This window comes from Nipponia nippon, unplaced genomic scaffold (genome assembly GCF_047370975.1).
Source record: "Nipponia nippon isolate SJK-2023a ecotype South Korea unplaced genomic scaffold, ASM4737097v1 scaffold_1, whole genome shotgun sequence".
Classification (NCBI taxonomy): domain Eukaryota; kingdom Metazoa; phylum Chordata; class Aves; order Pelecaniformes; family Threskiornithidae; genus Nipponia; species Nipponia nippon.
Genome location: NW_028262290.1, coordinates 29,758,781 through 29,782,479, shown reverse-complemented (window position 1 = coordinate 29,782,479; position 23,699 = coordinate 29,758,781). Strand labels below are relative to the sequence as shown.

Sequence of the window (23,699 nt, the reverse complement as noted above, 5' to 3'; positions counted from 1 at the left end):
TCATATACATGGCGTACGGGGAGAGCCTGCTGCATGTCTTACCTATGTGATCTACCGGGGAACACGATTCTTCATTTTTCTTTTTTTTTTTTCTTTAAGTGAACAAACTCGGAGAACCACCCCCCAAAATCCTCACAAGAACCTATCTATCTCCAGCATAAAATGGTACATGGGCTTATCACAAATTCAGACTTTGCAGTTAGGCTCTTGTGCAATGGATAGCCTTTTCAAGGAAGACGTATGTATTAAGGCCAACCCAGAAATGAAGACGACAATTTCCCTGGCATTTGTGATCCATTTCCTGAATGGTGACTTCAATTAAGATAAAGGTGAATAGAACAAACGAGTTCTTTGTCCTGACCTCTATTCTCCACTATTTGCTTGTATGAAGAGGTTATAATTAGGCCTTGCAATTGTTCCACAGCAGACTTAAAACAACACCCATTCTAACAACACACTCAAACCTGTTTCAACTGAATTCATAATGAAAAAGAAGAGACCGCTTTGGTCATGGAACAGAAGATGATCCACGGCAGGTAATTTTGTTACTGTTAAGTAGGCAGCTCTGATTAAAGGGAAATTCATTTAGAAGAAAAAAAAAAAGAAAAGAAAGAAGGCTGCTGTGATAATTTGAAGTCGTCATAAGATACTCAGCCAGCACTTTAATGGGGGAAAAAGAGAAGCACGTTCACTTGCAAACTGTTCATTTTGCACAGTTTGTGATCTTGTCTCGCACTTGTCTGCCAACTCCATGTGTTAGAACATTTTATGATTTCTCCACTGCTATTTCTAAGGGTTGGATGTGTCCTAGATTGACATGGGCGGGTAGACTGTGATTAGAGATGTTCCCTGGGAGATTAGATAATAATGCCATGCATGGAGTCAGCAATATTTATAGAAGTCCAGATAGTTCACAGAAGAGTATCACTCACTAAATGACAGCTTTAGGATTTTCTAACTCTTCAAAGAAAAGCCCTACAAGCAACAGCTGTGTCAAATCCAGTATCATAGAAACAAGCAGTGATAAAAGTACAGGCAGTGGATTTCTTGAAAAATTCCCATGGGTCCTCTAACGTCAGCCACTTCCTCTTCCAAACCACAGCATCTCATACAGTCATGTAGCACCTGGTGACAGTTGCTTACACTGAGTGTTTGATATATTTTAAGTCTATTTGGCAACTGAACGCTGCACTGCTGTCCCCTTTCACTTTCAGTATGATGGTAAAGAGCTGTGCTGCCTTGATGCCGTCAATGATTCACTCAGGCCATGAGACCCCCCAGCCACCAACTTCCTTAAGGTACGAGTGCAATGGGCACATGCTTGAAGCCAATTGGCTTCATACCAAACAGTGAAAGGTATGATGACAAAACTTTTCAGGGACCGCTGACTAATTTTAGACCACAAGTCTCACTATTTTTTTATCCAAGCCACAAACCAAAGCCATTTTGGGTACAACCCAATCCCAGTGTGAACTACAGTGTAGTGATTCCCCAAACTCTCATGTTCATCCAACATCGAGCTCTTCAGGATGCTCACTTCAGTTAGAGCTCAAAGCAATGCAGCTATGTTGCCTGAGCTGATGGACCCAGATTCTCAGCAGGGCTCAGTGCTAACATGGCGCAGCTGTGTTGCTCGTAATCCCAGAATAGAGTCAGTTTTGTCCAGTGAGGTTGTCAATGCACTGCAGCATATTAAACAATAAAAAGATATCCTCAGGACATTTTGAGAAAGGCAATATATAAGCCCTGTTTTTGTAATTTTGTGTGGTATGAGGCATTGTCTATATGTATGACAAGACACAGTCACTGCTCTTTTGAACTCACACCCTGAAACAGAAGAAATGCATTGAGACAATATGCAATAAACAAGTGATTAGAGCAGAAAGGTGGATATTAACTACATATTTTTCTTGAGGGGTAGGTTTTAGTGAGTTTCGTAACATCACTCAGTATTCAAGGACCTGGAAAATCTTCTGCAAAGTACTAGAATAGAATAGATTATTTCAGTTGGAAGGGACCTACAATGATCACCTAGTCCAACTGCCTGACCAATTCAGGGCTGACCAAGTTAAAGCATGTTATTAAGGGCATTGTCCAAATGCCTCTTAAACACTGAGAGGCTTGCGGCATCAACCACCTCTCTAGGAAACCTGTTCGAGTGTCTGACCACCCTCTCTGTAGAGGAATGCTTCCTAATGTCCAGACTAAACCTCCCCTGGCGCAGCTTTGAACCATTCCCATGTGTCCTATCACTGGATGGCAGGGAGAAGAGATCAGCACCTCCCTCTCTGCTTCTCCTTCTCAGGAAGCTGTAGAGAGCAATGAGGTCACCCCTCAGCCTCCTTTTCTCCAAACTAGACAAGCCCAAAGTCCTTATCTCGTCCTCATAGGACATGCCTTCCAGCCCTTTCACCAGCTTTGTTGTCATCTTCTGTCTGGGAAGCCCCAAGATCAAACAGGGAAAAGGTTTAGGTGGCACTTGGGTGTCTTGGACCAGGGATAACACAGACAGAAATCTTTGTCTGCAGCGCTACACAAAGGGTGACTCTGAGAGGCACAACAGACATGCCAAGGCTGACAGGTTTCACAGAAAGCAGAGCTAGGCTTTCTCTTCTGGACACTGATCTACTAGCCCAAAGGCCAGGTCCAAAGGTTCAGCTCAGTGCAGTAAGGTGGGAGGACTCCACCTGCAGGGTTCATCAGTGTAAGAAGTGGAACCCATGACCAGTAAGGATTCTCTTTGCTGATCATGTGCCACCCCATATAGAGAGGAAAAAGCAGGCTAGTGTTAAGGACTCATGGGACCTTCCCTCTTGCTCTACTCCACAGCTGGGCCTCCTTCAGTGCACCTAAGCAGGCAAGGATGGTGGAAGCGGAATGCCCTTTCCAAAAACAGGAGGAAGGGTAGCCAATGATCCTGTGTAGCAGCAGAATACTTTTTTGGAGTTACTCAAAGGTCAGGGAAGAACTTCTCTTTTCTCTGCCTAAATTCCTCTTCAACCAGCTGACTTGAACTTGAAATAAGAAGAACATGAGATTATTTAATAGGATGATACATCAGATGATGCAGGATATTGTAATTTGGATGATGCATCTCTTCACTGCTTTATTGATTGTGTTTCTTCCAAAAGTCACTATAACTAGTTTAATTACATTATTCTTAAATGACTGTCTTAAATAATATATTCCTTGAATCAAAATCAAAACTGAAAGGCCTCTAGATACTTGCACTGAACATGTCTTTTGGTTGTTTTAGTCATTAATAACCATGCCCTGAGAAGGAAGATAGAAATATTAAAGAAAACAAGAGCAGCATTTTGCAGAAAAAAAGATAAAAACAAAGCTTGAAAAAAATACCATCCTCACTCAGAATGTGTTCCTGAGAGATGTTTGAAAGGACAGCATTTTGCAGATCAGCTTAGAAGAGGGTGGTAAACATCATTTCCTCCTACTCTCTGTAGAAGTGCATCAGACTCTCTTAAATGCTTTTTGACTAGTAATGGAAATCATACCCAGACAGCATTTTGAAACTGAAGTATTTTAAATTATTTTAGAGACATAAACATGCACTCAATGAATGATAAAACCTACAGATCAAAAATGCAGTTATTCCAGAATGAGTAAAGTGCCCCTGCTGTGACTTCTTAAATATCATGTTCTGCTCTGCCTTTCTCTTTCTGGAGAAGAATTCATCACACCATCAAGGGTGTGGGGGAAGCAATATAAAAAATTTGGGTCTGATCATGAAAACTCTGATGTGACTAATCACTGGCATGAGTAATCCCAGTTAATTAATCGAAGTTCAATTGACTTGCCACACTCCCTGCACAGGAAAGGACATTCTCCTTCCATGAGTAGTGGAGTTAGGAGCCTGAATACCTGAAAGGTCAGGTGTCCTATTCCTTTGGATTTCGGTTTAGGGGTTTATCCTGAGGAATAGTGGGAAGGGGATAAGATGGAGGAATCACCTGTAGTAAAGGTGGCTAGAGGAAATGCTCTTCATTTTTCCTCCAGCTTTGCAGATGCTCCCCAAAGATGTGAAGATGAAACGAGGACTGCACTACTCCCATTAGCATAGCACATGCATGGAGGGCTATTTTCTGGCCGTATACCAGTTTTGAATTTACAAACATTGTAGTAGCTAAAGGACAAGAAAACCATGAATGGTGCAAGCTCCTGCTTTTCAAGGCTGCCAGAGTGCCCTATAGAATCAATAGAGAGGTCACCAATGAAGCGCTGTGTAACAGATGGTCTCTGCGTGGCCTCAGCCTCCATACTAGGACCTTGACTTTTCATATATCTTACAATCTCACAGTCTTGCAGGTAATGGGATAAATGTAGCCTTGCTGAAATCTCTGTCTCCATTTGTCACTCCAGAGATGGCTTCTGTCTGAATGGGAGTGAGCTGGGCTGGTGGGACTGTTCATGTGAAAAATGCTGACAACAGTCTTAAGTGATTTGCAGGATCCAGCTCTTAATTTCTGTTCAGTAAAGTTCTATTTCCATTTAGTTATCTAATCCTTGTAAAGTCCCCAGGTAAATGGAAATGTCAGATCATTCCCATAAGAAAATGCATTCTTATTTCTCAGAGGATTTTGCAAACACTGAGCAGCTATCTAGGTTAAAGGAAGAGAAGGGACTGTAAAAATATCTGCCTTTCAGAAAGAAAAATAACAAACAGGAAAAAAGTCTAAGCTTGTGGAACATTGAGATTATTTTCATTCTGAGGAATAATTAAGTCAGTGTAATAATGACCTGGTCTGTCATGAGACCACCATACTGTGTTTAATAAAGTTATGTGATAATAACAAAATACATGAATAATGTTTTATTAGATCCTGGGCCTCATATCTCATTACTGCAATATATCTGGCTGCATGATAAATGTCAGCCCAAATTCATGAGAAGGAAAAGCTTTTCTTCCTACAGTGTATTGTGCTTTCAGTAATATAAACCTTGGAAAAAGTGTTTATTTTTGTCATTCTGAGACCATTTGTCTTAGAGAGGATATGAAATAGAAAACCAATATACTAATTATCATCCAAAACAAATAATCCACATCAAACCAAACAAAATATTTTGGTTTTAGTTAGTAGTTGCTTTATCTTTGTCTTCAACCCTTTGCACTTTGACCAAAACTGTACCTTTTGACGTGTTCACTACTAATAATAGGGAAAAACTGTCTTCTGTCTGCTCTAGCAAAAAATACCATGCATTTCAGATACCATACATTTGGTTATGGTTGCTTACAGGAACTAGAGATTCCCACTAGAGTGGAAAAAAAGCTTTATTAAAAGATGTTTCAAGGATTCAAATGAAGCTAATTGCTCAAGAGGGCTAGGGAGCCAAGTAAAAAGCAGGCCTGTCATAGACAGCCATCGCTCCTAGTCATTGCATTCTCAGTGACTGAAGAGCTAATGACACCAGACTCTTAGGAAATTCAAGCCTGCAAGCTTGATTAGGTAAGACAGCAAGTCTAATCTTCATTTAATGAATGATTCAGGAATAACTTTAGGAGCCTAACTTCAAGGTAGCAGGGTATTGACAGAAATAGGTACATGCTCTATGCACGTCTTGTGACCTAGCTAATTATGGGTATCTGAAAAAGTTATTACACTTCTTCCATCCAGTTTCAAAATCTGTTCTCTGCTTGTACTGCCAGCTAAGAAAATCGAACGTTTTGTTGAAACTTACGCTACCATGTAAGCAGGGGCTAGAAAATAATAAGAGAAAAAGGAAAACTGACTAAACCTGTTATTTCTGCAGTGCAGTGTAGGCAGACAGATATTTGTGTCTCCATGGAGCCCCAGTGTTATTAGTGTGTATTCACAGTGACGTCTGCTAATCAATAAGAGGATTTTGACCTACATTGGTCTGAACATCCCAAGTAAAGAGTGCTAAAGGCATACAAGTAAATGCAAAGAAAGAAAACTAATCAAATATAAAGAGAAGTTTAAAACACTTTCATTCTTTTTAATTCCAATAGTATTTTCCCTTAAGATAGGGAAAAATAACAATTTCCTTCTAAGACGTGGTTCTTAGATATATTATTTTTCAACTAGAAATAATTTGTGAATGTTGGCAGCATGAAAAAACATCACAAAGGGAAAACTGTATTGACATGCACAACCTGCAGTGACACCATCTAAGAAAGTGACATGGCTGACAGCCCAGCTGAAGTGCCTCTACATCAATGCATGCAGCATGGGCAACAAACTGGAGGAGCTGGAAGTCACCATGTTGCTACAAAGCTATGACTTAGTTGCCATTACTGAAACTTGGTGGGATGAATCCCATGACTGGAGTGTGGCTATCAATGGCTACAAGCTGTTCAGAAGGGACAGGTGAGGAAGGAGAGGCGGAGACGTTGCCCTCTCCATCAAGAAATGGATAGAGTATGAAGAGCTGTCTCTGAAGAATAGCCACGAGCAGGTTGAAAACTTCTGGGTAAGAATTAGAGACCAAGGCAACAAAGGGAACCTTGTGGTTGGTGTCTCCTACAGGCCTCTCTCAAGGGGAGCCTATTGACAAAGCCTTCTTACTCCAGCTACGGGAGGCATTACACTTGCAGGCTCTCGTCCTGCTGGGGGACTTCAACCACCCCAACACCTGCCAAAAAAGTAACACGGCGAGCTATAGGCAATCCAAGAGACTCCTGGAATGCATTGAGGATAACTTCTTAAGCCAGGTAATAGACAGCCCTACCAGAGGGGATGCAATACTGGACCTGTTGGTCACCAACACAAATGAGCTAATCGGTGACATCAAGATTGGAGGCAGCCTGGACTGCAGTGATCATGCACTGATGGAGTTTGCAGTCCTGAGGGATATGGGACAGGTGAAAAGTAAAGTCAGGACCTTGAATTTTAGGAAAGCAAACTTCCACACCTCTTGAGTGGATGGACTGCAAGACGGGGACTTGGGGAGCAAAGTCCCTCCCACTGTAAGAGAAGATCAGGTTCGTGATGACCTGGGGAACCTGAACATACATAAGACTATGGGACCTGATGAGACGCATCCCAGAGTGCTGAGGGAACTGGCTGATGTAGTTCCCAAGCCACTCACCATGATACTTGAAAAGTCATGGCAGTCAGGTGAAGTCCCTGGGGACTGGAAAAAGGGAAATATTGTAGCCATTTTTAAAAAGGGTAGAAAGGAGGACCCTGCGAACTACTGACCTGTCATTCTCACTTCTGTCCCTGGGAAGATCATGCAACAGGTCCTCCTAGAAGCTATGCTAAGGCACATGGAGGACAGGGAGGTGATTTGAGACAGCCAGCATGGCTTCACCAAGGGCAAGTCCTGCCTGACTAAACTAGTGGCTTTCTATGATGGAATGACTGCATCAGTGGACAAGGGAAAAGCTACGGATGTCATCTATCTGGACTTCTGTAAGGCCTTTGACACAATCCCCCACAATATCCTTCTCTCTAAATTGGTGAGATATGGATTTGATAGCTGGACTGTTTGGTGGATGAGGAATTGGCTGAACGGTCACATACAGAGGTCAACAGCTCAATGTCCAGATGGAGAACAGTGACAAGTGGTGTCCCTCAGGGGTCCGTATGGGGCCCAGTGCTGTTTAATATCTTCATCAGTGACACAGACAGTGGGATTGAGTGCACCCTCAGCAGGTTTGCAGATGACACCAAGCTGAGTGATGTGGTTGACATGCCTGGGGGATGGGATGCCATCCAGAGGGACCTGGACAAGCTGGAGAAATGGGCTCATGTGAACCTCATGAGGTTCAACAAGGGCAAATGCAAGGTCCTGCACCTGAGTTGAGGCAACCCCTGGTATCAATACAGGCTGGGGTCTGAAGGGCCTGAGAGCAGCCCTGAGGAGAAGGACTTGGGGGTACTGGTGGATGAAAAGTTGGACATGAGCAAACAATGTGCGCTCACATCCCAGAAGGCCAACCGTATCCTGAGCCACATCAAAAGAAGCACGGCCAGCAGGTTGAGGGAGGTGATTCAGCCCCTCTACTGTGCTCTGCTGAGACCTCACCTGAAGTACTGCATCCTGCTCTGGAGCCCTCAGCACAGGAAAGCCATGGACCTGATGGAGCAAGTCCAGAGGAGGGCCTTGAAAATGATTGGAGGGATGGAACACCGCTCCTATAAAGAAAGGCTGATAGAGTTGGGGTTGTTCAGCCTGGAAAAAAGAAGGCTCTGGGGAGACCTTATTGCAGTCTTTCAATATATAAAGGAGGGTTGTATGAAAGATGGGGACAAACTTTTTAGTAAGGCCTGTTGCAATAGGACAAGGGCTAATGGTTTTAAACTAAAAGAGGGTAGATTTAGACTAGATATAAGGAAGACATTTTTTACACTGAGGGTGGTGAAACACTGGACCAGGTTGCCCAGAGAGGTGGTAGATGCCCCATCCCTGGAAACATTCAAGTTCAGGTTGGAGGGGGCTCTGAGCAACCTGATCTAGTTGAAGATGTCCCTGCTCCTTGCAGGGGCATTGGACTAGATGACCTTTAAAGGTCCCTTCCAACCCAAACTATTTTCTGATTCTATGAAAGTATCAGTCCTTCTTGGAGTCTGAAAACCCTCCAGCACCTTCCTTTTGATTTAGTAGGAAAAAATTGCTGAGGCATATTTAAAGCTGACTATATGTCAAGGTTCCAGTAGGGAAGAGAGGTGTTCAAGAGACAGATAATTGTCACCCACACTTTTCAGTCTTTTGTCCCTCTGTCCCTGAAATTCAAGCGCAGAATTCATTCAGCAAGTACCACTGACACTTTCCTCCCTGTACCTTAGTTCAGGTCTCATACAACAACGTTCACTTTCCCTTCATTCTCAGTTAGGACCCCAGTACAGTGATCTAGACCTACCATGTACTCTCAGTATCGATTACCATCTCATGGTCCCTATCTCAAAAATACAGACCCTGGGATAACCATGGCACTGTAAAGCAGCAGTTGCACTCTGTGTGACAAGAAAAAAGCTACTGCCAAAGCAATATAGGGGCAACCTACAACAGAGCAGCTGAGGGACAGAAACTTGCTCCTTTGTCATGGCTAGCAGGTTATGATTCCCCTGTCTGTTTTGCTGTGTTTTTCTGTTTTCCTGTCTAACTGAGTTTCTTCAGTGCTCTGGGCAGCAGTGTGGATAAAATCAAAGCATTTGGAATAGCTAACTATTGCCTGCATTTTCCAATGGAGGAAATAAAAGCAAACACAGAAATAAAAGTGACCTCCAAAGTCATACTCTGTACAATCAGAAATAAAATCCAAGGCTCATACATTAACTATGAGACTATTCTTACTTCCCAGAAGTCAGAAATGAGCTACTGATTGCAAGAGCAATGGAGACATGCTTGAGAGAATGAGGGCTCTTGGCCCTTTGAAGCAGTCAAGAGAATCTGGGTTAGACCCAGACAGTAACATGATTGCTCATGCAGCCTCTGCTTAAGCAAACAGCTTTACACCACAGAGCTTTTCTTCTGCATGCTGCTGTATATACCACCAGCCTTATGAAGACTATGACTCAAGATCTCTGCAGACTTATAAGGTTGAAAATATCCTCAACAGTTTCAGCTCTTGCAAGGCTTTTTAAGATGTAAGTGAAACCTGCTGCAACAAGCCCGGTCTGGATATGCAGGGTTGACAAAAGTGGCACACTGAGCAGTATTTCTATTATAAATCCTCTGTTTCAAGGGACTGAAATGCAGCTGTAATTAATCACTGCAGGATGGAGCTAGGCAAGAGAGTGTTCCAGACAAGCACATATTATTTTTCTTTCGGCAAATCTGAAAATATTGCACGTGTATGTGAAACACTGGGCAGATTACTCCAGGGACTTGAGATTATTTCATTTTCCATGTTAATAAAAACAGATTTAACAGTGAAAACTGGCATACAATGGGGATTTGTAGCAATGGAATTTCACCGAATATAAATGCTATGACCAAATTAGAGCCTGTCTACCTCTGTTCCCATGTCTCAATCACAGGTCCTTTATTTAGCCCTTCCACCAGTTATAAGTTCTGTAGGGGTTTTTTTCACACAAAATCTAGGCTTTTTCTCATGACCATAAACTACACCAGTGTCACAGAATTCCTTCACAGAGAGCCATTTGTGGTGCTCCGTGAGTTTGGGCTTTAAAATGTGGTCCAGGAAATGCATACACCTTAAATACCTTTTTATGACTGTGGCTCTGTGTCTGCTCCGACTCCTGCTGGTGTTCTCATAGGAGCTGTTCTGTCGAAGATGTCTGTCAATATTTTTTCAGTGCTTTTTTCCACCTACCCTCACTGGTCATCTGTGAGTCCTACATCCAGACCACCTAGTTAAATCTCTTACTACAACCACGGCATCAAGAAAAACAAAAAAAAAAAGGAAAAGATACTCTGCGGCCAGTTCAAACCTGTTTTCCTAGGGGACAGCAGGCAGGAGTAGATATACCTGAGATTTTGTTCTTAGTTGTTCTGGATAGAGAAAATCTCTGGTAAGTTCACTGATGGCAAAATAACCATGAGACAAATGTAACCCAGATGCTGTAAGCACAAGAAACACTTGATCTGTTGTATGGCACATAATCAGACACTGTGGAAGAAGATGATGGTCAACTTTGTGGTTATTTATAACGTGTAAAGATAGACCCCGGAACTGAAGCAACCACGGCTTCTGGTAAGTGCTACACAGTATGGACACCAGCAGCTATAACCATGCACCAGCAAGTCTTCTGTCACTGTTTCTGTGCTGTTTGTTTCGTGTCATAGAAGATGAAGTGCCACAAGCCATGTTCCTTAACCTTTTTTTTGATAAAACTCAAGCTTTTTTCAACAGATTCATAATGCCCAATGAAAACTCAGTCATTCATATTTTATCTATTCAGCCTGAATGGCTTGTTCTAATTGGGACTCTATGACAGTGTCAATCCTAATACTTTCTTATGCTAAAATATTTTAAGTATTCATCTATAAACATGTGCTGAAGAAAGCTTGGAGTTTATAAACTTTAAAGGCATATTATGCATTTTATCTCTTTTTTTTTCAGTTTGATGTTCCACACCTGGGCTTATTATGGGCTAGGCCATGGTTTCGTTATCCACTGAAAGCAATAAAAGAATAATATACTAGAGAGAGACAAACAGAAATGTTTGAATATGTCAGTTATACAATAAAAGCTCTTGAATATAGCAAACCAAGCACAGAGGAACCAACTGAAGAAAAAGACATGGCAATGACTGTATTACTTTCTCAAGGTAACTGACAGGAAATTTTCTACCCTGAGATTATTCTTTTTGGCCATGAAGATAAAACACTATCAGTGTTCTGAAAAACTCAGGACACTAACTTTCAACAGTTCCTCAGTACTTGATGGTGTTCATCCCAGAAATCAAGAATAAAACTACAACGGACCTTAATACACTATCAGTTTTTAAGAGGTCGCCATTGACTCCAGTAGGAAATCTGTTCTAAAACCAGATAGCATTACATTGCCCAGTGTGTTGAGCTGATAACCAAATAGGTAATTTATCACTGAAAGTAACTACTTTTTTCCATACTTCTTGTCCTTATCTTTTAGAAAATGCATGGGCTGGAGTAACTGCTGTACTGGGGTTTGGTCATGAGCAAAGGAGTCTTGTAGCTCCTGCTGAAAGTCACTAATTTAAATCCAATCAAAATAGAAAAAACAGTAAGATGAGAAAAAATATTGTTTGTTGCCCAAACAGGCAATATAAAACATTTTTTCTCATCTTACTGTTTTGCAGTCTCTTGTTTATCACTGTAGACTAGTATCTATAATTGCATTCAACATTAATTCAGATCTATGGTGACAATTCCTGAGGTGGGATTGGGATTGAGATTCTAATCAACAATTCATTAGAGTAAGTAGACTTGTGTCCTCACCCTACATGAACACGGAGAGAGATTTAGCTCCTGCTTTCTTGAGGTGAACAATAAATCAATATCTTACAATACCCTTTCCCCCAGAATCCCATTCAGACTTCATGGAGAGTGAAGCTTTCCAAGATTAGGTCTAGTACCTTCCACTAGTGCTACACTAACTTAACACCAGTTTCCAGGTTTTCATTTGAATGTAGCAAAAAGTTGTGGTGGGAGTAAATTACTCTCTGTAAAATTGAACATGATGAGGCATGCAAGGGCTTTTAAAAGGGCTTTGAATCATCTTAGTCATCTTCACACGTTCCCCACTGTTTGGCAAATGGTACAAGACGTCTCTCGTTTCTAAAGGTCTGCTGCAGGCTGCCTGGGATTGCTTGTGATTCAGCCTCCTTTTTGCAGAGACAGTTTTTTTGCAACCTACGCACCAGGGAGGCTGTAAAACAACTTCAGTTCATGCAGTCTCTGAGTCCTGAAGCTGAGTGGCAATTTTCAGAAAACATTAAAAATCTCAGGTATGTTGCCAAGGATTTGCTTAATTTTGCTACAGGGGGAAAAAAAAAAACAACCAAAAAAACCCCCACACAACCAAAAACCCCAACCAAGGCCAATCAGCCTGTATTTGCCTGTATTTCTCTCTGTTTATCTTTCATATACAGCAGTCATGAGAATGATTGTTAGAACTACTAGCTCTAGAAACCACAACCATCAGGCTGAGTGAGACTTGACTAATAGTATCTCAAGGTATAGCAGCTTTACTCGGTAGTATAGTAAAGTTAATTTATGGGTTTTTTTTTCTCTGTCAATTTTTTTGCAGGCAAAACTCCAAAACATAAGTCATTACATAGGGCCTAAATGTATGCTTTTTTAAACCAGTCCAGGCAATCAGCTCTGTAATGATCATAATGCTTCCACCTGTTTTTTAGAGCAAGAAAAATGGGATGTTCTTTGGATGTTTCAAACAAAGTAGCTATTCTGATTATGGGTGAAATGAATGAATATAAAACATTTGGAGCCATTTTGGTCCAGCTATGAAAAAAAGTATCACTCAATGGCTTACAGTGAATTTACTGGGATATATTTATCCATGACAGTGTTGTGGAAGTGCTTATTAGTTTGATTATGCTAATATTTCATTTTGGTTTTGCCAGATGGAGGTTCAGACATGCAGTATTTTCTGAAGCTAATATAGGATATGCCAGAGTGGGGACTGAGACACTAACTCCATGGTTCGTTGGAATAGAAAACTTCTGCCAGCCACAGGAGTGAGAGGGAACTGGTGTTTTAATGACGGGGATTGTACTCATGTTCAAAATAAAACAGAGCTTCTATTGCAATTTTCAAGAGAATAACACTCATATTCATTTAGCAAAACTGACAATTACTGGATACCTACATTTCGTGATACTGTCAATGCAACTTTTCTTCTTTGACTTAGCATATAAAAGAAGATACACATGCCTATCAGGTCTACAGTAGCTCACTATATAATTCTAAGTCTTACGTAAATCAGCACAAAAAAGTCTACTTCTAGGAATGGAATAATCATGGAATGAAAGGAACAACACTAAAGATTTAAGCTCGAACAAACAGAAAGGGCATTAAATAACTGCAAGTTTTGCCAGTGTCACTCATTACGTTTGTTTTTAAATTCCTAATGCATTGGGCATACATATAAATATGCTTCAGATATTTTGAAATTTTGTCATATGTCTTGTCATGTGGATTACATCATGAGTTACACTTTTGGGGTCCCTATACTCCCAGTCTCGGGTTTTAATTATTCTTTTTATTGACCTCAGAAAGCCTATTATCTGCTTTAGGCAGTCTCTACAAAGGTCAGCCTCACACTCAATCAAATTAACATCTTTTGTCCTGTTTTGAATTAGAACATTTACATCCTAAAGACAGCTACATTGTCTATCCTGAGATAATCTGCCAGTGAACAAACCCTTTATATCCAGTATCTTTGGGGGGTAGTGAAGGGTGAAAGGGAAGTTATTTGCCTTCTGGAGTTGGATTCTACCTGAGCTTGTCATACACACAGTATGGGCCGTCCCTTGCCACTGACTATCAGGCAGAACAGAAGCAGATGTTGGAAACCTCTGTTTCACAACTGATCACACAACATAAACTGAACTAATCTCTAGCCCAAATCCTGGATCAGGACTATATTTTGACATGGTCAAAACTCACTGACCTATCAGATCTGATCTATGAGACTGGACAAAGCATTCTGGGGGAGAATGGGGGAACGCCCCCCCAAAAAAAATCCCAGATGACTGTATACTGCCATTTCACTCCCTTGACACATGGTTTATTCAACCCCTGCATCCAGATAGTCCTAAATGGCTCCAGGTTTTGTCACCCAACAATGAATCCCTCTAGGAAACATGACAACCAGAGACCTTAATGTATGGCAAGACTCCAGGCACAATCACTCCTTGGGCATGGCCACAGTGGCTCCTACTCAGACAAAAGCCTGTGACTTGGTGACAGAGATGATTTTGCGAGGTTTCTGCTATCCGAGAATTCCCTCAAGGCAAGGGATTTCCCAAATAACTGATTGCTCCTTTTGGGGCCCTTGAGGACAGAAAGGGGATGCCATAACCATGGACATGTCTTCGCAGGGATTTTAGTTGGAGAAAGGTCTGCCACTGTTTGCAGGCATTACTTATTAATGATGTGAGTGCTAATAGGAGCTGATGCTCAGCCATGCAAGAGCTTGTGTAGAAAACGGGGCCGGGGGGAAGTCTTGCCTCTGCAGCCAAAAAGGAATGCTCCTATCAGTGTAAGATTACTTCATGAATCAGGAACTACAAATCATATGAAAAAAACATTGTCATTAAATGAAGGTCTGCCAGCGTTGTAGCATCTGGATTCAAGACAATTGCCTTTCAACATATCTTATGGACTGGCTGTTTCCTTAAAAATTGGTGCTAGCCTAGGACCTTCTGTAAAAACAAAGCAAGCTACTTCTCATCTCTCAGAAGACATCAAATATTTATTGAAATCTTCATTTATTTAGCCACCCACAGAGAACCACATACAGGAGATCTTAGTTGCTGGTTTGACCTTGACTATTTAATGAGATGTATAATGATGCCATTGCAGCAAACAGAGCCTGGCAGAACAAATGGAAGCAGCCACTGCACTAAGATCTCTCAACTTATACAAATGAAGCAGTGGGGAAAAAAGGTAATATTAGATGAAGGAAACAAGTCTCAGCATGTGGGATCAACATATGGTGGCACCAAATATCAGATGCCAAAAGAAGAGCTAATGCTAGTTGCTGGCCTCTTTCATGCCATAATTTTTTCTGTGTAAGATGGCTCTGGGATGTATCATAGGGAACATGCATGCTGTACGGCAGCTGGTAGCAGAAAATTTGATATTACTCAAAATAAAAAGTATTTAAGTAGCTTCTTCCCTTCTCTTCTGTCTTTGCAATTATTTACATCTGTGCAAAGCAATTGTATTGTACTCACAAAACAAAGACATTTTGAGATGCTTTTTTTAGAAGTAAATGTTTATCTAAGGGTTATGGCAGTGAAGAAAAAAAGCCCTTTCCAACAGTCTTTCCCGAAGCAGCAGACAGTGTTAGATGTCCATTAAGCTTGACACCACATAAAACTGCAAGGTGTGTCTCCTGCTCAGAAGACAGGATTGCACTGTGCCCATAGTTCTCCATCTGGGGAGACAGTAAGGAAACTAAACATAATTATGGTGTCTTGGGTTTCTTTATCATACCAAGGGACAAAGTTTACAGTACACAAGTACAGAGGGAGTGGGATGCTTTGCCTACTTTCTTTTTTTAAGCTTGCTGCTTTAGGAGGAATATTTGTCACAGTCCTGCCTGTGTCTTCATCCCAAAGTTTTCACCTAGCCAGAGGTGAGGACGGCTGCCTGCCGTCACAGTTCCCTGTGTGCCTGGTCACTGGGAGAGGCAGAAATGCCCAGCAATGACATATTTATACACGCTAAAATACATTTCAGATGTTGAAGGCTTTTAAAAATAGGCATTGTTGTTAGGTAGTTAAGTCTAATTGCTCTTTGCATTCACCCATAAAGATGGCCTGTGTCATGTAGATATCTTGGAAGAACTGCAATGAATGAGGGATGTGGGGGTGGAAAGGTCAACTGCTTTATAACTCAGGTCAAAGAGGCATTTTCGTGAATGGGAAGGGCTGGGTTAAAGAAAGTTCACAGTCTGATATGGGGGAAGGGGACCAGTATCCCTGAGAGATGCATATATGTTCAGGACAAGTAATTAATAAAGATTTCCAAGACAAAAGCAAAGGTTTATTTTTCAGAAAAAGACCAAATAAACTCAATTTAAAAAAAAAAAATCACTTTGATTATCAGTTTCATTGAGGAGAGCCTCTAATCCAGAGGTAGTTCACTGAGAAGTGACAGAGAAGGTGAATTCACATGTTGGCTGTCTCCTCTAATCACCCCCTCCCCCCTCAGTGTGAACAACCTCGAGGCATACTGTCTAAACCAGATGAACTCTCCCACCCTATCTGACCACACAGCCAGGCAGCTCTACTGAAAACATGTTTTTAATGGCCAGAAAGTTCGCCTTCAAAGCAGAGTAGTAAACCAACCTGTAGGCTATACCTAATCCATAGGAAGCTGGCGGATTTCCCAACAGGATAAACCAAGGGCACCAGGTGCAGACTACGAATTTCCACCTTGGAGTACATTCACTCTCCAGCCTCTCTGTGCAGACCCATCTTCATCCTTTCCTGTTGAGCCGTTCCCCCAATACCAGGCCCCTTCTCTATTGCTTGCACAGTCCCTTCCACACCGCAGTACTGGATTAACACTGACCTTTCTCTCCAAATCTGTTACTCCTGAACCCACCGTACTCGTCTCTGGGAGCAGCAGGTAGCTTATGGACATGGTTACAGACAAGAGTTTACCCAAGTCCCAGTATTACTGAGCTAACTGAGAGAAGAGTTTTTTTCCAGGAGAGCTCCTGCCAATGTATAGTAGCTACTTTAGCCTGGCCCTGAGGAAATGGGGATGATTGCAGTCAAGGGTCTACCACCTTCTTGCTCCTTTTGAACAGGACTGGAAGTAACGTTTCTAAGAAGACCCTTTCGCATGTGGGCTGTAAACTCTCACAGGCACAGGCGATACAGAGAGTAAAAGTGTCTTGTATGGTCATTTTCCTTGCATAGCTCTGTAAGCCAAGCCAAGCCACAGAGATTATTTTTCTTCTTGGCCTGCATAGTTTCATGGCGACAACTTTTCAACAAGCATTACCAGAGATATATTATTTCTTCTGCAATAGAAAATGAAAAAAGATTTCCATTGTAAAAGAGATTTTTGCAATGACTTTTAATCAGATCTCTTCCCTGATATCCACTTAGCACCCCAAGTTGATTCTCTCACCAGAATAACCCCATGTGGCCTCAACTTCATGTTACATTCACTGTGTATATCTCCATGGACATTTTGCAAACAAGCAAAAAATACTCTGATTATATCTGTCTGTATTCAGTGGAACTTAGAAGTGCACTTAAGAAGCAAGATTAGAAACAATTTTTAAACAAACTTCTATGAGTGGTTTTTTTTTTTCCCGCAGAAGAAAATCTTAGTAGACAGGTGGTATCAAATAAGGTAAATATATACTAGGGTGCTATCACAAACTGCATGAAGCAGTTAATAAGAGGGTTTATTAAGAGACCTCTTATACTGCAACTGCCAGGGGTTAATGGTGCAAAAACACTGAAGTGAGTTTCCCTAGTTAAGATGTCCTCTGTGCAGTTTGGATAATAATTCTTAGGCCAAAGTTTATTGACAACATGGGGATATTCTGCTGGATTTGGTAGTCCCTCATGAGATCTCTGTGTAACATTCTCCTGGAAAAGTTTTCTTGTTGAAATTTTTTTGTTGTCAGTCCGGTGGCAGAGATCCTCTGGAGTTTAAGAGTCTAGTGATAATCAATATGATCAGCTGCATTGTGTATTATCTATTATACAAATCACCCAGAAGACTCAAATCGTAGTCAAAGAATGGAATATTTAGATTAGGCCACCAAAATCTTAATATATCTTCAATATATATATGTTCTTAACTTTGAATTATGTATTTCCAAAAAAAATGTAGACACAGTTGCCACTTTTTTAAGCAGTGAAATGGTGCAAAGAAGAAAATATATCATTGGTAAAGCTTGATTACAAGGCTAGCTTCCCTTCTTGAAGAATTCAGAAGGACAAGCAAAGACTTTATGGCTTGGGCATTCTCCTTTCACCTTTACAGTACACAGAGGTAAAGCAAGCAGTTACACTGACATTGCAATGGGTAATGACAATCACCTCCCCAGCTGGCTCTTGTGGGGCAGAATATCCATAAGGTTTGAAATTTGGGGAAGAGTGACATGGGGGATTCCTGTTAGTAACACACAGGAAGCAGACTTATTTTCTGCTTTTACAGGTGAAGGTGCCAGAGGTTCGTTAAATCCATGCATTTCCAGAAATGGGAAGCCCTTGGAGTCTGTTCCTCATGGGAGAAACAAGATAGGCACTCGCACTGCCCTCTAGGACCCTCTTTTCCCTCCTGCTCTGACATAAAGCCCAAGGGTTTCAGAGAATCTGAAAACTTTCTTATTTCAAGGGCCTGTTAACCCTTGCTTGTTAACCAGCACGTTAACCCCTCAACAGAGGAAAGAGACCAGGGAGACTGTGGCTGCTTTTCTCTAGACACTGCCATGAAGTAGCTGGATTTTGTTTGAGACAGTGACTACCAGAAACTCACAGGATCTAGCCATCCAGTGTAATTTACACCCAATCAGCAATGCATAAATCACAAAACGTCTTACCTCATCCCTGTATTTGACCTAAATTGCCCACACCCTTTGCACGTATCTCCACTGACTTAGAGTCTCCCACGAAATGTGGGAAGGGAAGATTATAGGCTGGCTTTTCTGCAGGAGAATGGAGTATCATATGATTTAGCAAGCTCTGAGAACATGTAAGAACGTATCACATAATAATTGCATATTTGAATATTTCCATGAGAACATCTCATCCCAGCTGATCCAGAGCCCTTCCTTTCTTTGGGGGAACAAAAGATCTCAGCCCTCTACAGAATGAAAGAAAATGAGCACTAGGGCAAAGCAGTGAGTAAGTTCACACATTTTTTTCCAACCTGCAATGAACTGAAAAATGGCTACATTTTCTGCAGCAAATTTCATTTGGAGAAGAAATGAAAGAAAACCAGAAGCATCTTTAAAAAAAAAAAAATTGACAGAAGTAAAACCTTTGTCTTTGTGGTGCTTCAGTTTATTATTTTTAAAAGTTCCATAAATTGTGAGATTTTTCATAGCTGATAGTTCCCTGCATCCTGCTGCTCTTTAGTTCCCGGGCTAGTTCTATTGCTGGGTGAAACAGAAAGATATCTTAGAGCCAACACTGCTTTGCACAGTGAGTCACAAGCTGGAATAGCTAAAAAGAGCTCCGCATTTTATTCCTGGTCTTAAATAGGAACTGACTTCAATTCTTTTGATCAAACTGCTGCTGGAAACCTCCCCTTGTGAGCCATCATTAACACTTTTCGTCTTCTTGTGTATTTCTCTTGATGTTATTACAAGCAGTAATCACTGAATTAGGGAATAAAATGTATATTTGAGGGACTCAAGACATTCAGAGCATTTCAAGGTGACTTTCACTTAGTGAATGAACTCATTCCAGATAACAGAAATTTCATGTAATTTTAGACAGAGTTGGCAGTTCAAAGTCCAGTGTGTTCTGTTATAGGGGATAATATGTAGAAAGCAGCCTGTCAAGAAGGGAACAGACTGATTCGATGAGACACCCTTGGAAGCAACAGAATTAATGTCATTCCATCTCTCTAGATCAGGTAATCTCAGGTAGTCACAGAAGAGTGACTAGAGATGTGCTTGCACTGATTATCCATTTATTAGGACTTTTAAAGGGAAATAGAACCTCAAAATTACCTGCCTATCAGAACAATTAAAATAATTCTGGGTTGTAGGATTGATGTAGCAGAGCTTTTTGGTTATAAACATTGCAAAAACACCCAATACACTTAGAGTGGCTCTGAATACATAGCTAAGTATCAAGACACATTAAAAACATCATCCTCTCAAGCTATGTGTTCCCTTATGTCATTAATTTCTTAATCTATTTTAAATCTACCCACTCACTGCCAGTCTGCAATACTTCTCCAGACAGCTTCCCATTTATAAGACGGTGTCCTGAGAGTTGACATCAGTGGAAAATGCAAGCATTCAGTTCTTCACCAGATTTAGCCGCACACTGCTCAACAGCTTCTTAGAAAACATGATCTTTTTTTCCACTACAGTTACTTCACTTAATAGATGGCATATTTCATACCATAAAATTCCTAGAATGTCAGCTTCTAGTCCTGGGATAAATTCAATATCCTTAAGAAAGAAACAATGAAAGGTTAGTGACTGCAAACAACTGAGTGAGAGAAAATGAAGTGTGGATAAATTTTCTTATTTGACATACATGAGAAGTGAGTAAACTACCCAAATTAGAAATGAGGAATAAACTCTGCTAGAGTGGGTTCACCCTTGATTTAACATTTGACTTGAAATATATAAATCCTTTTGTGTTCCCTGCAAGGAGTCCAACAAGTTTCCACAAAAATTCCTCTGCTGACCACACTTCTGCCTCATGCTCTTCACCAGCCTTCAGAACGTTTAAAAGATTCTTCTTCAGATATCTTCATTCCCCAAACATCCTGCTTTCCACCCCTCAAAGACTCTTTTATGTTCATCTACTCTTATTTTGTCAGGAAGCAGAATAAATGCACTTTGCAGATGTAGTGTTCCTTATTTTAGCTAGGGCCTCCAGTAGGGATAAACGTGCAAACTGGAGCAGAGTCCCAGGAGACGGTTGTTGCAGTTTGCCAAACAGGGCTGTACGCAGCACAAATGATTCACCCCGCCAATGCTGACTGTTTCTCCAACTCTGGAGAGGAGTCAGAAATGGCTTGGTGGAGGAGCAATTAAAGAAAATATTCTTCTCTTTGATATTCTATTTTCATATGGAACCAAGTCACTCACTTTCAGTAGTTTTGAAGAGCTGAAACGCCTTGTTCAAGCTCATTTTCTAAATGAAATACAGTCTTTTTTTAAATAAACATTTTATTTTCTTTCAATATTTGTTTCATTTTGACAAGGACCTGTTTGTCTTCTCTTCCCCTGAAGAGCTGAAAAACATTGAAAATGTCTAGCTCTGTGTCCAACTATTCAGAGTCATGACTAGGAAAGAGTTCTTTTCATGTGTGGGACTGCAGACAGTCCTCTCCAATGTGGACTTGTGGTGTATTTGTGGCCACATAATTTTGTGACTGTTATGAAAAGTATTCTATATATAACCCTGAAATCACCAGCTTGAATAGCTTCAGACCAGTTAGCCACCCAGTTACATATAACATCTACTGAGAGGGCTCACCTGAGAACTTAATTGGTGCCTAAGTCTTATTTGACTAGATTATAAATACCTGCTCCCATTCAAGATTTCAGCTTCCTGTATTCATGTTACCTGAAGGGCAGTGTAAGTCTGGCCATAATCTCTTCTGACGACTACATCTGTTGAAATAATGACACCATGAATCACAAGAGTAAAACTTGTATGTACAAGAAGCAGAGTTTTCTTGGCAACTGACCCACTGAGCTAACACTCACCTCTGGATGATGTCCAGAAACCTTGACATCTTAGCAACAATATAAAATAGCAACAGTTCTTCCGTCTTGCCTTCCTGAAATACAGCCATCTACAGTGGAGATTGAAAATGTGAAATCCAGAGTGACGCTCACAAGGAAGTTTTATCTCGCTATTAAAGGACCCAACTGTCAGGGTGCCTCAGCCTGGAGTTACATAGCTAGTTGCATGCATTGCTTCACATGCAATGCATGCAAAAATGGAGGCTCTAGGCGTACGATTCCCCCAAAGCCAGCAAGTTAAGCAGGTGGCACATGTTAGCCTACAGAAACTGATAAGATTTAGATCACATCTCTAGATTGTGGAGAGTCCCCTACTCCCATATTGATTTCAAACCACCCAACTTCACTTTGGTATGAGACCCTTCTGCCAGTCCTTCTCACCAAGTATGGCCTTAGCGGTAGCTCTCTTCCATAGGTGGACTTATCTGAGTATTTACACAAAAAAGTGCAGCTAGAATAGATTCATTCCTGTGCTATAAGGTGGTTGAACCTACGTTTTCCACTCCCAAACTACTGGAGCTGATGCTACCGTGGGATGGAAATGAGAAAGTTCTTCTCATTTGCTCTTGTAGAAGCTATATCCATCCTCGTAGACCCGTTAAATATTCCTTGTGCCCTAGAAAAAAGACAAGAGTGAACATGTCGCTATAGCTCACTGCTTTCTTATGATTCTCCTCTGGGAGAATGGAAGAATCTCACTTTCTGCTCTCTCCTCCAATTCAAAATTTAAATATTTGAAAAGAAGTACTCTGTCCCACAAGAAACCTAAGGCTTAGCCACTTAGTGTTAATCTCATCTTGTTCTTCTTTCCTTCCTCTGACCTAATGAATATTAATTATTCCCTGGAAAGTGGAAGTTAAGAGAACTCCGCTCCGGCCTACTATCAGGTACTCACTTAGAAAATGTATTCTTGGCTTTGTTCCTCCTTCTGTGAGGGCTCAAACTGTTGAAGGTCATTATAGCTCTGAGGTATTTCAACTACCACTAGCCTCTATATTTTGTGCAGGGCCTATTCTAATAGACGTGGACTGAAAATGCTTGTCAATTGTGCAAGAGAGATGGAGAGGACCTTATCTGTAAAGCTTGATGGAGTTATGCATCAACTGGCTCTTGAGAATTGGAGATGATTGTTAAAAATGATGCATTTCTGGTATACTCAAAGGAAAAACTTTAGGGACTTTGCTAATGAGTACATAAGTGACTGTGGACTTGGACGACTCTAAAATAAGGCAAAGCAAAATGTTTCATTTTGATGACTAAAGTAGCTAAGAGAAGCTGAAGTCCCAGTTAATTTCTTCTGTACTTTTCAGACTGACAGTCTTAAGTCCTGATGACCACAGCTTTCTTGTGTTCAGCATTGCAATGACATGCCAGGGATTGCATGAAGACAGCAAGGGAGAGCGTCCCAGGTGTCATCTCTCCATGGAATTACCACAAATTGCTCCGAGCTGTCATCGTCTGCACCTACAACATAAGACACGTGTTATGAGATAGGGTGGATATGTGGGGCTGTCCCTACCACGCTGTGTGAAGCAGCCTGACAGACCAGGTCACAGAGGGCCTGCAGGCACCATTCAGACTGTGGCAAATTGCAGTAGAAGGAGCTACTGTAGCACAGTAACACATCTAAAGAAACGCTGACACTTCCAAGAACCTTTCCCCAAATGCCTTGAGGAGTTTAACTAGCAGTTTCATACTCTATGTCATGATTGTATTACAAGAGAAACTCTGAAAATAGCACATATTTTTTGATCCTGCTGCCAAAGGAAGAGATGGGATATCTGGCAGCAGAAAGCTGCTGGTTTTGGCAATAGGAGCACAGCCAGGAGAGAGGAAAAAGTCAGCACTTGCACTGGACATCAGGGCTCAAAGTTGCTGCTTACTTTGACTTTGTCTCAGCTCAGACTTGCAACATGCAATTAGAGACGGGAACTGAAAATTTGTCCCCAGAAATGCAGCAGTGAGAAGATTACTTGAATAACAGGAAGTTCATTGCATCCCTGTACACTCACAGTATGATAAACATGAAGTTTGTACAGCAAGAAAGAAGTTTATGCAACAGGAACTGTAGCAAGAAGAGATCCAGCTGGTGGTAAACTCAATCAGATTCATA

General features: G+C 41.2%; 1 protein-coding gene and 1 long non-coding RNA gene across 16 annotated transcripts in view; one reads left to right on the top strand and one right to left on the bottom strand.

Moving 5' to 3' along the window:
- Positions 1-23,699, bottom strand: part of LOC148057281 (uncharacterized) — a 195,472-nt gene that overhangs the window by 17,749 nt on the left and 154,024 nt on the right. For 9 of the 15 annotated variants that reach the window (XM_087750457.1, XM_087750449.1, XM_087750476.1 and 6 more), the window contains 4 exons: positions 22,482-23,050; positions 21,548-21,636; positions 21,405-21,451; positions 15,431-20,275 (listed from right to left, as the gene is read on the bottom strand). The exons of 2 other annotated variants lie outside the window; for them this stretch is intronic. In XM_087750457.1, the coding sequence (XP_087606583.1) occupies positions 20,120-20,275; positions 21,405-21,451; positions 21,548-21,636; positions 22,482-22,543 (354 nt within the window). In that variant the 5' untranslated portion in view covers positions 22,544-23,050 and the 3' untranslated portion in view covers positions 15,431-20,119. Of the gene's footprint in view, positions 1-15,430; positions 23,051-23,699 lie in introns of those variants that run through there. 4 more of the 15 variants (XR_015703145.1, XR_015703141.1, XR_015703144.1 and 1 more) reach the window with 4 other exon arrangements.
- On the top strand, positions 543-15,280 carry LOC148057283 (uncharacterized). The gene is made up of 2 exons (XR_015703148.1): positions 543-12,374; positions 13,011-15,280. It is a non-coding gene; the product is annotated as an uncharacterized LOC148057283 (long non-coding RNA).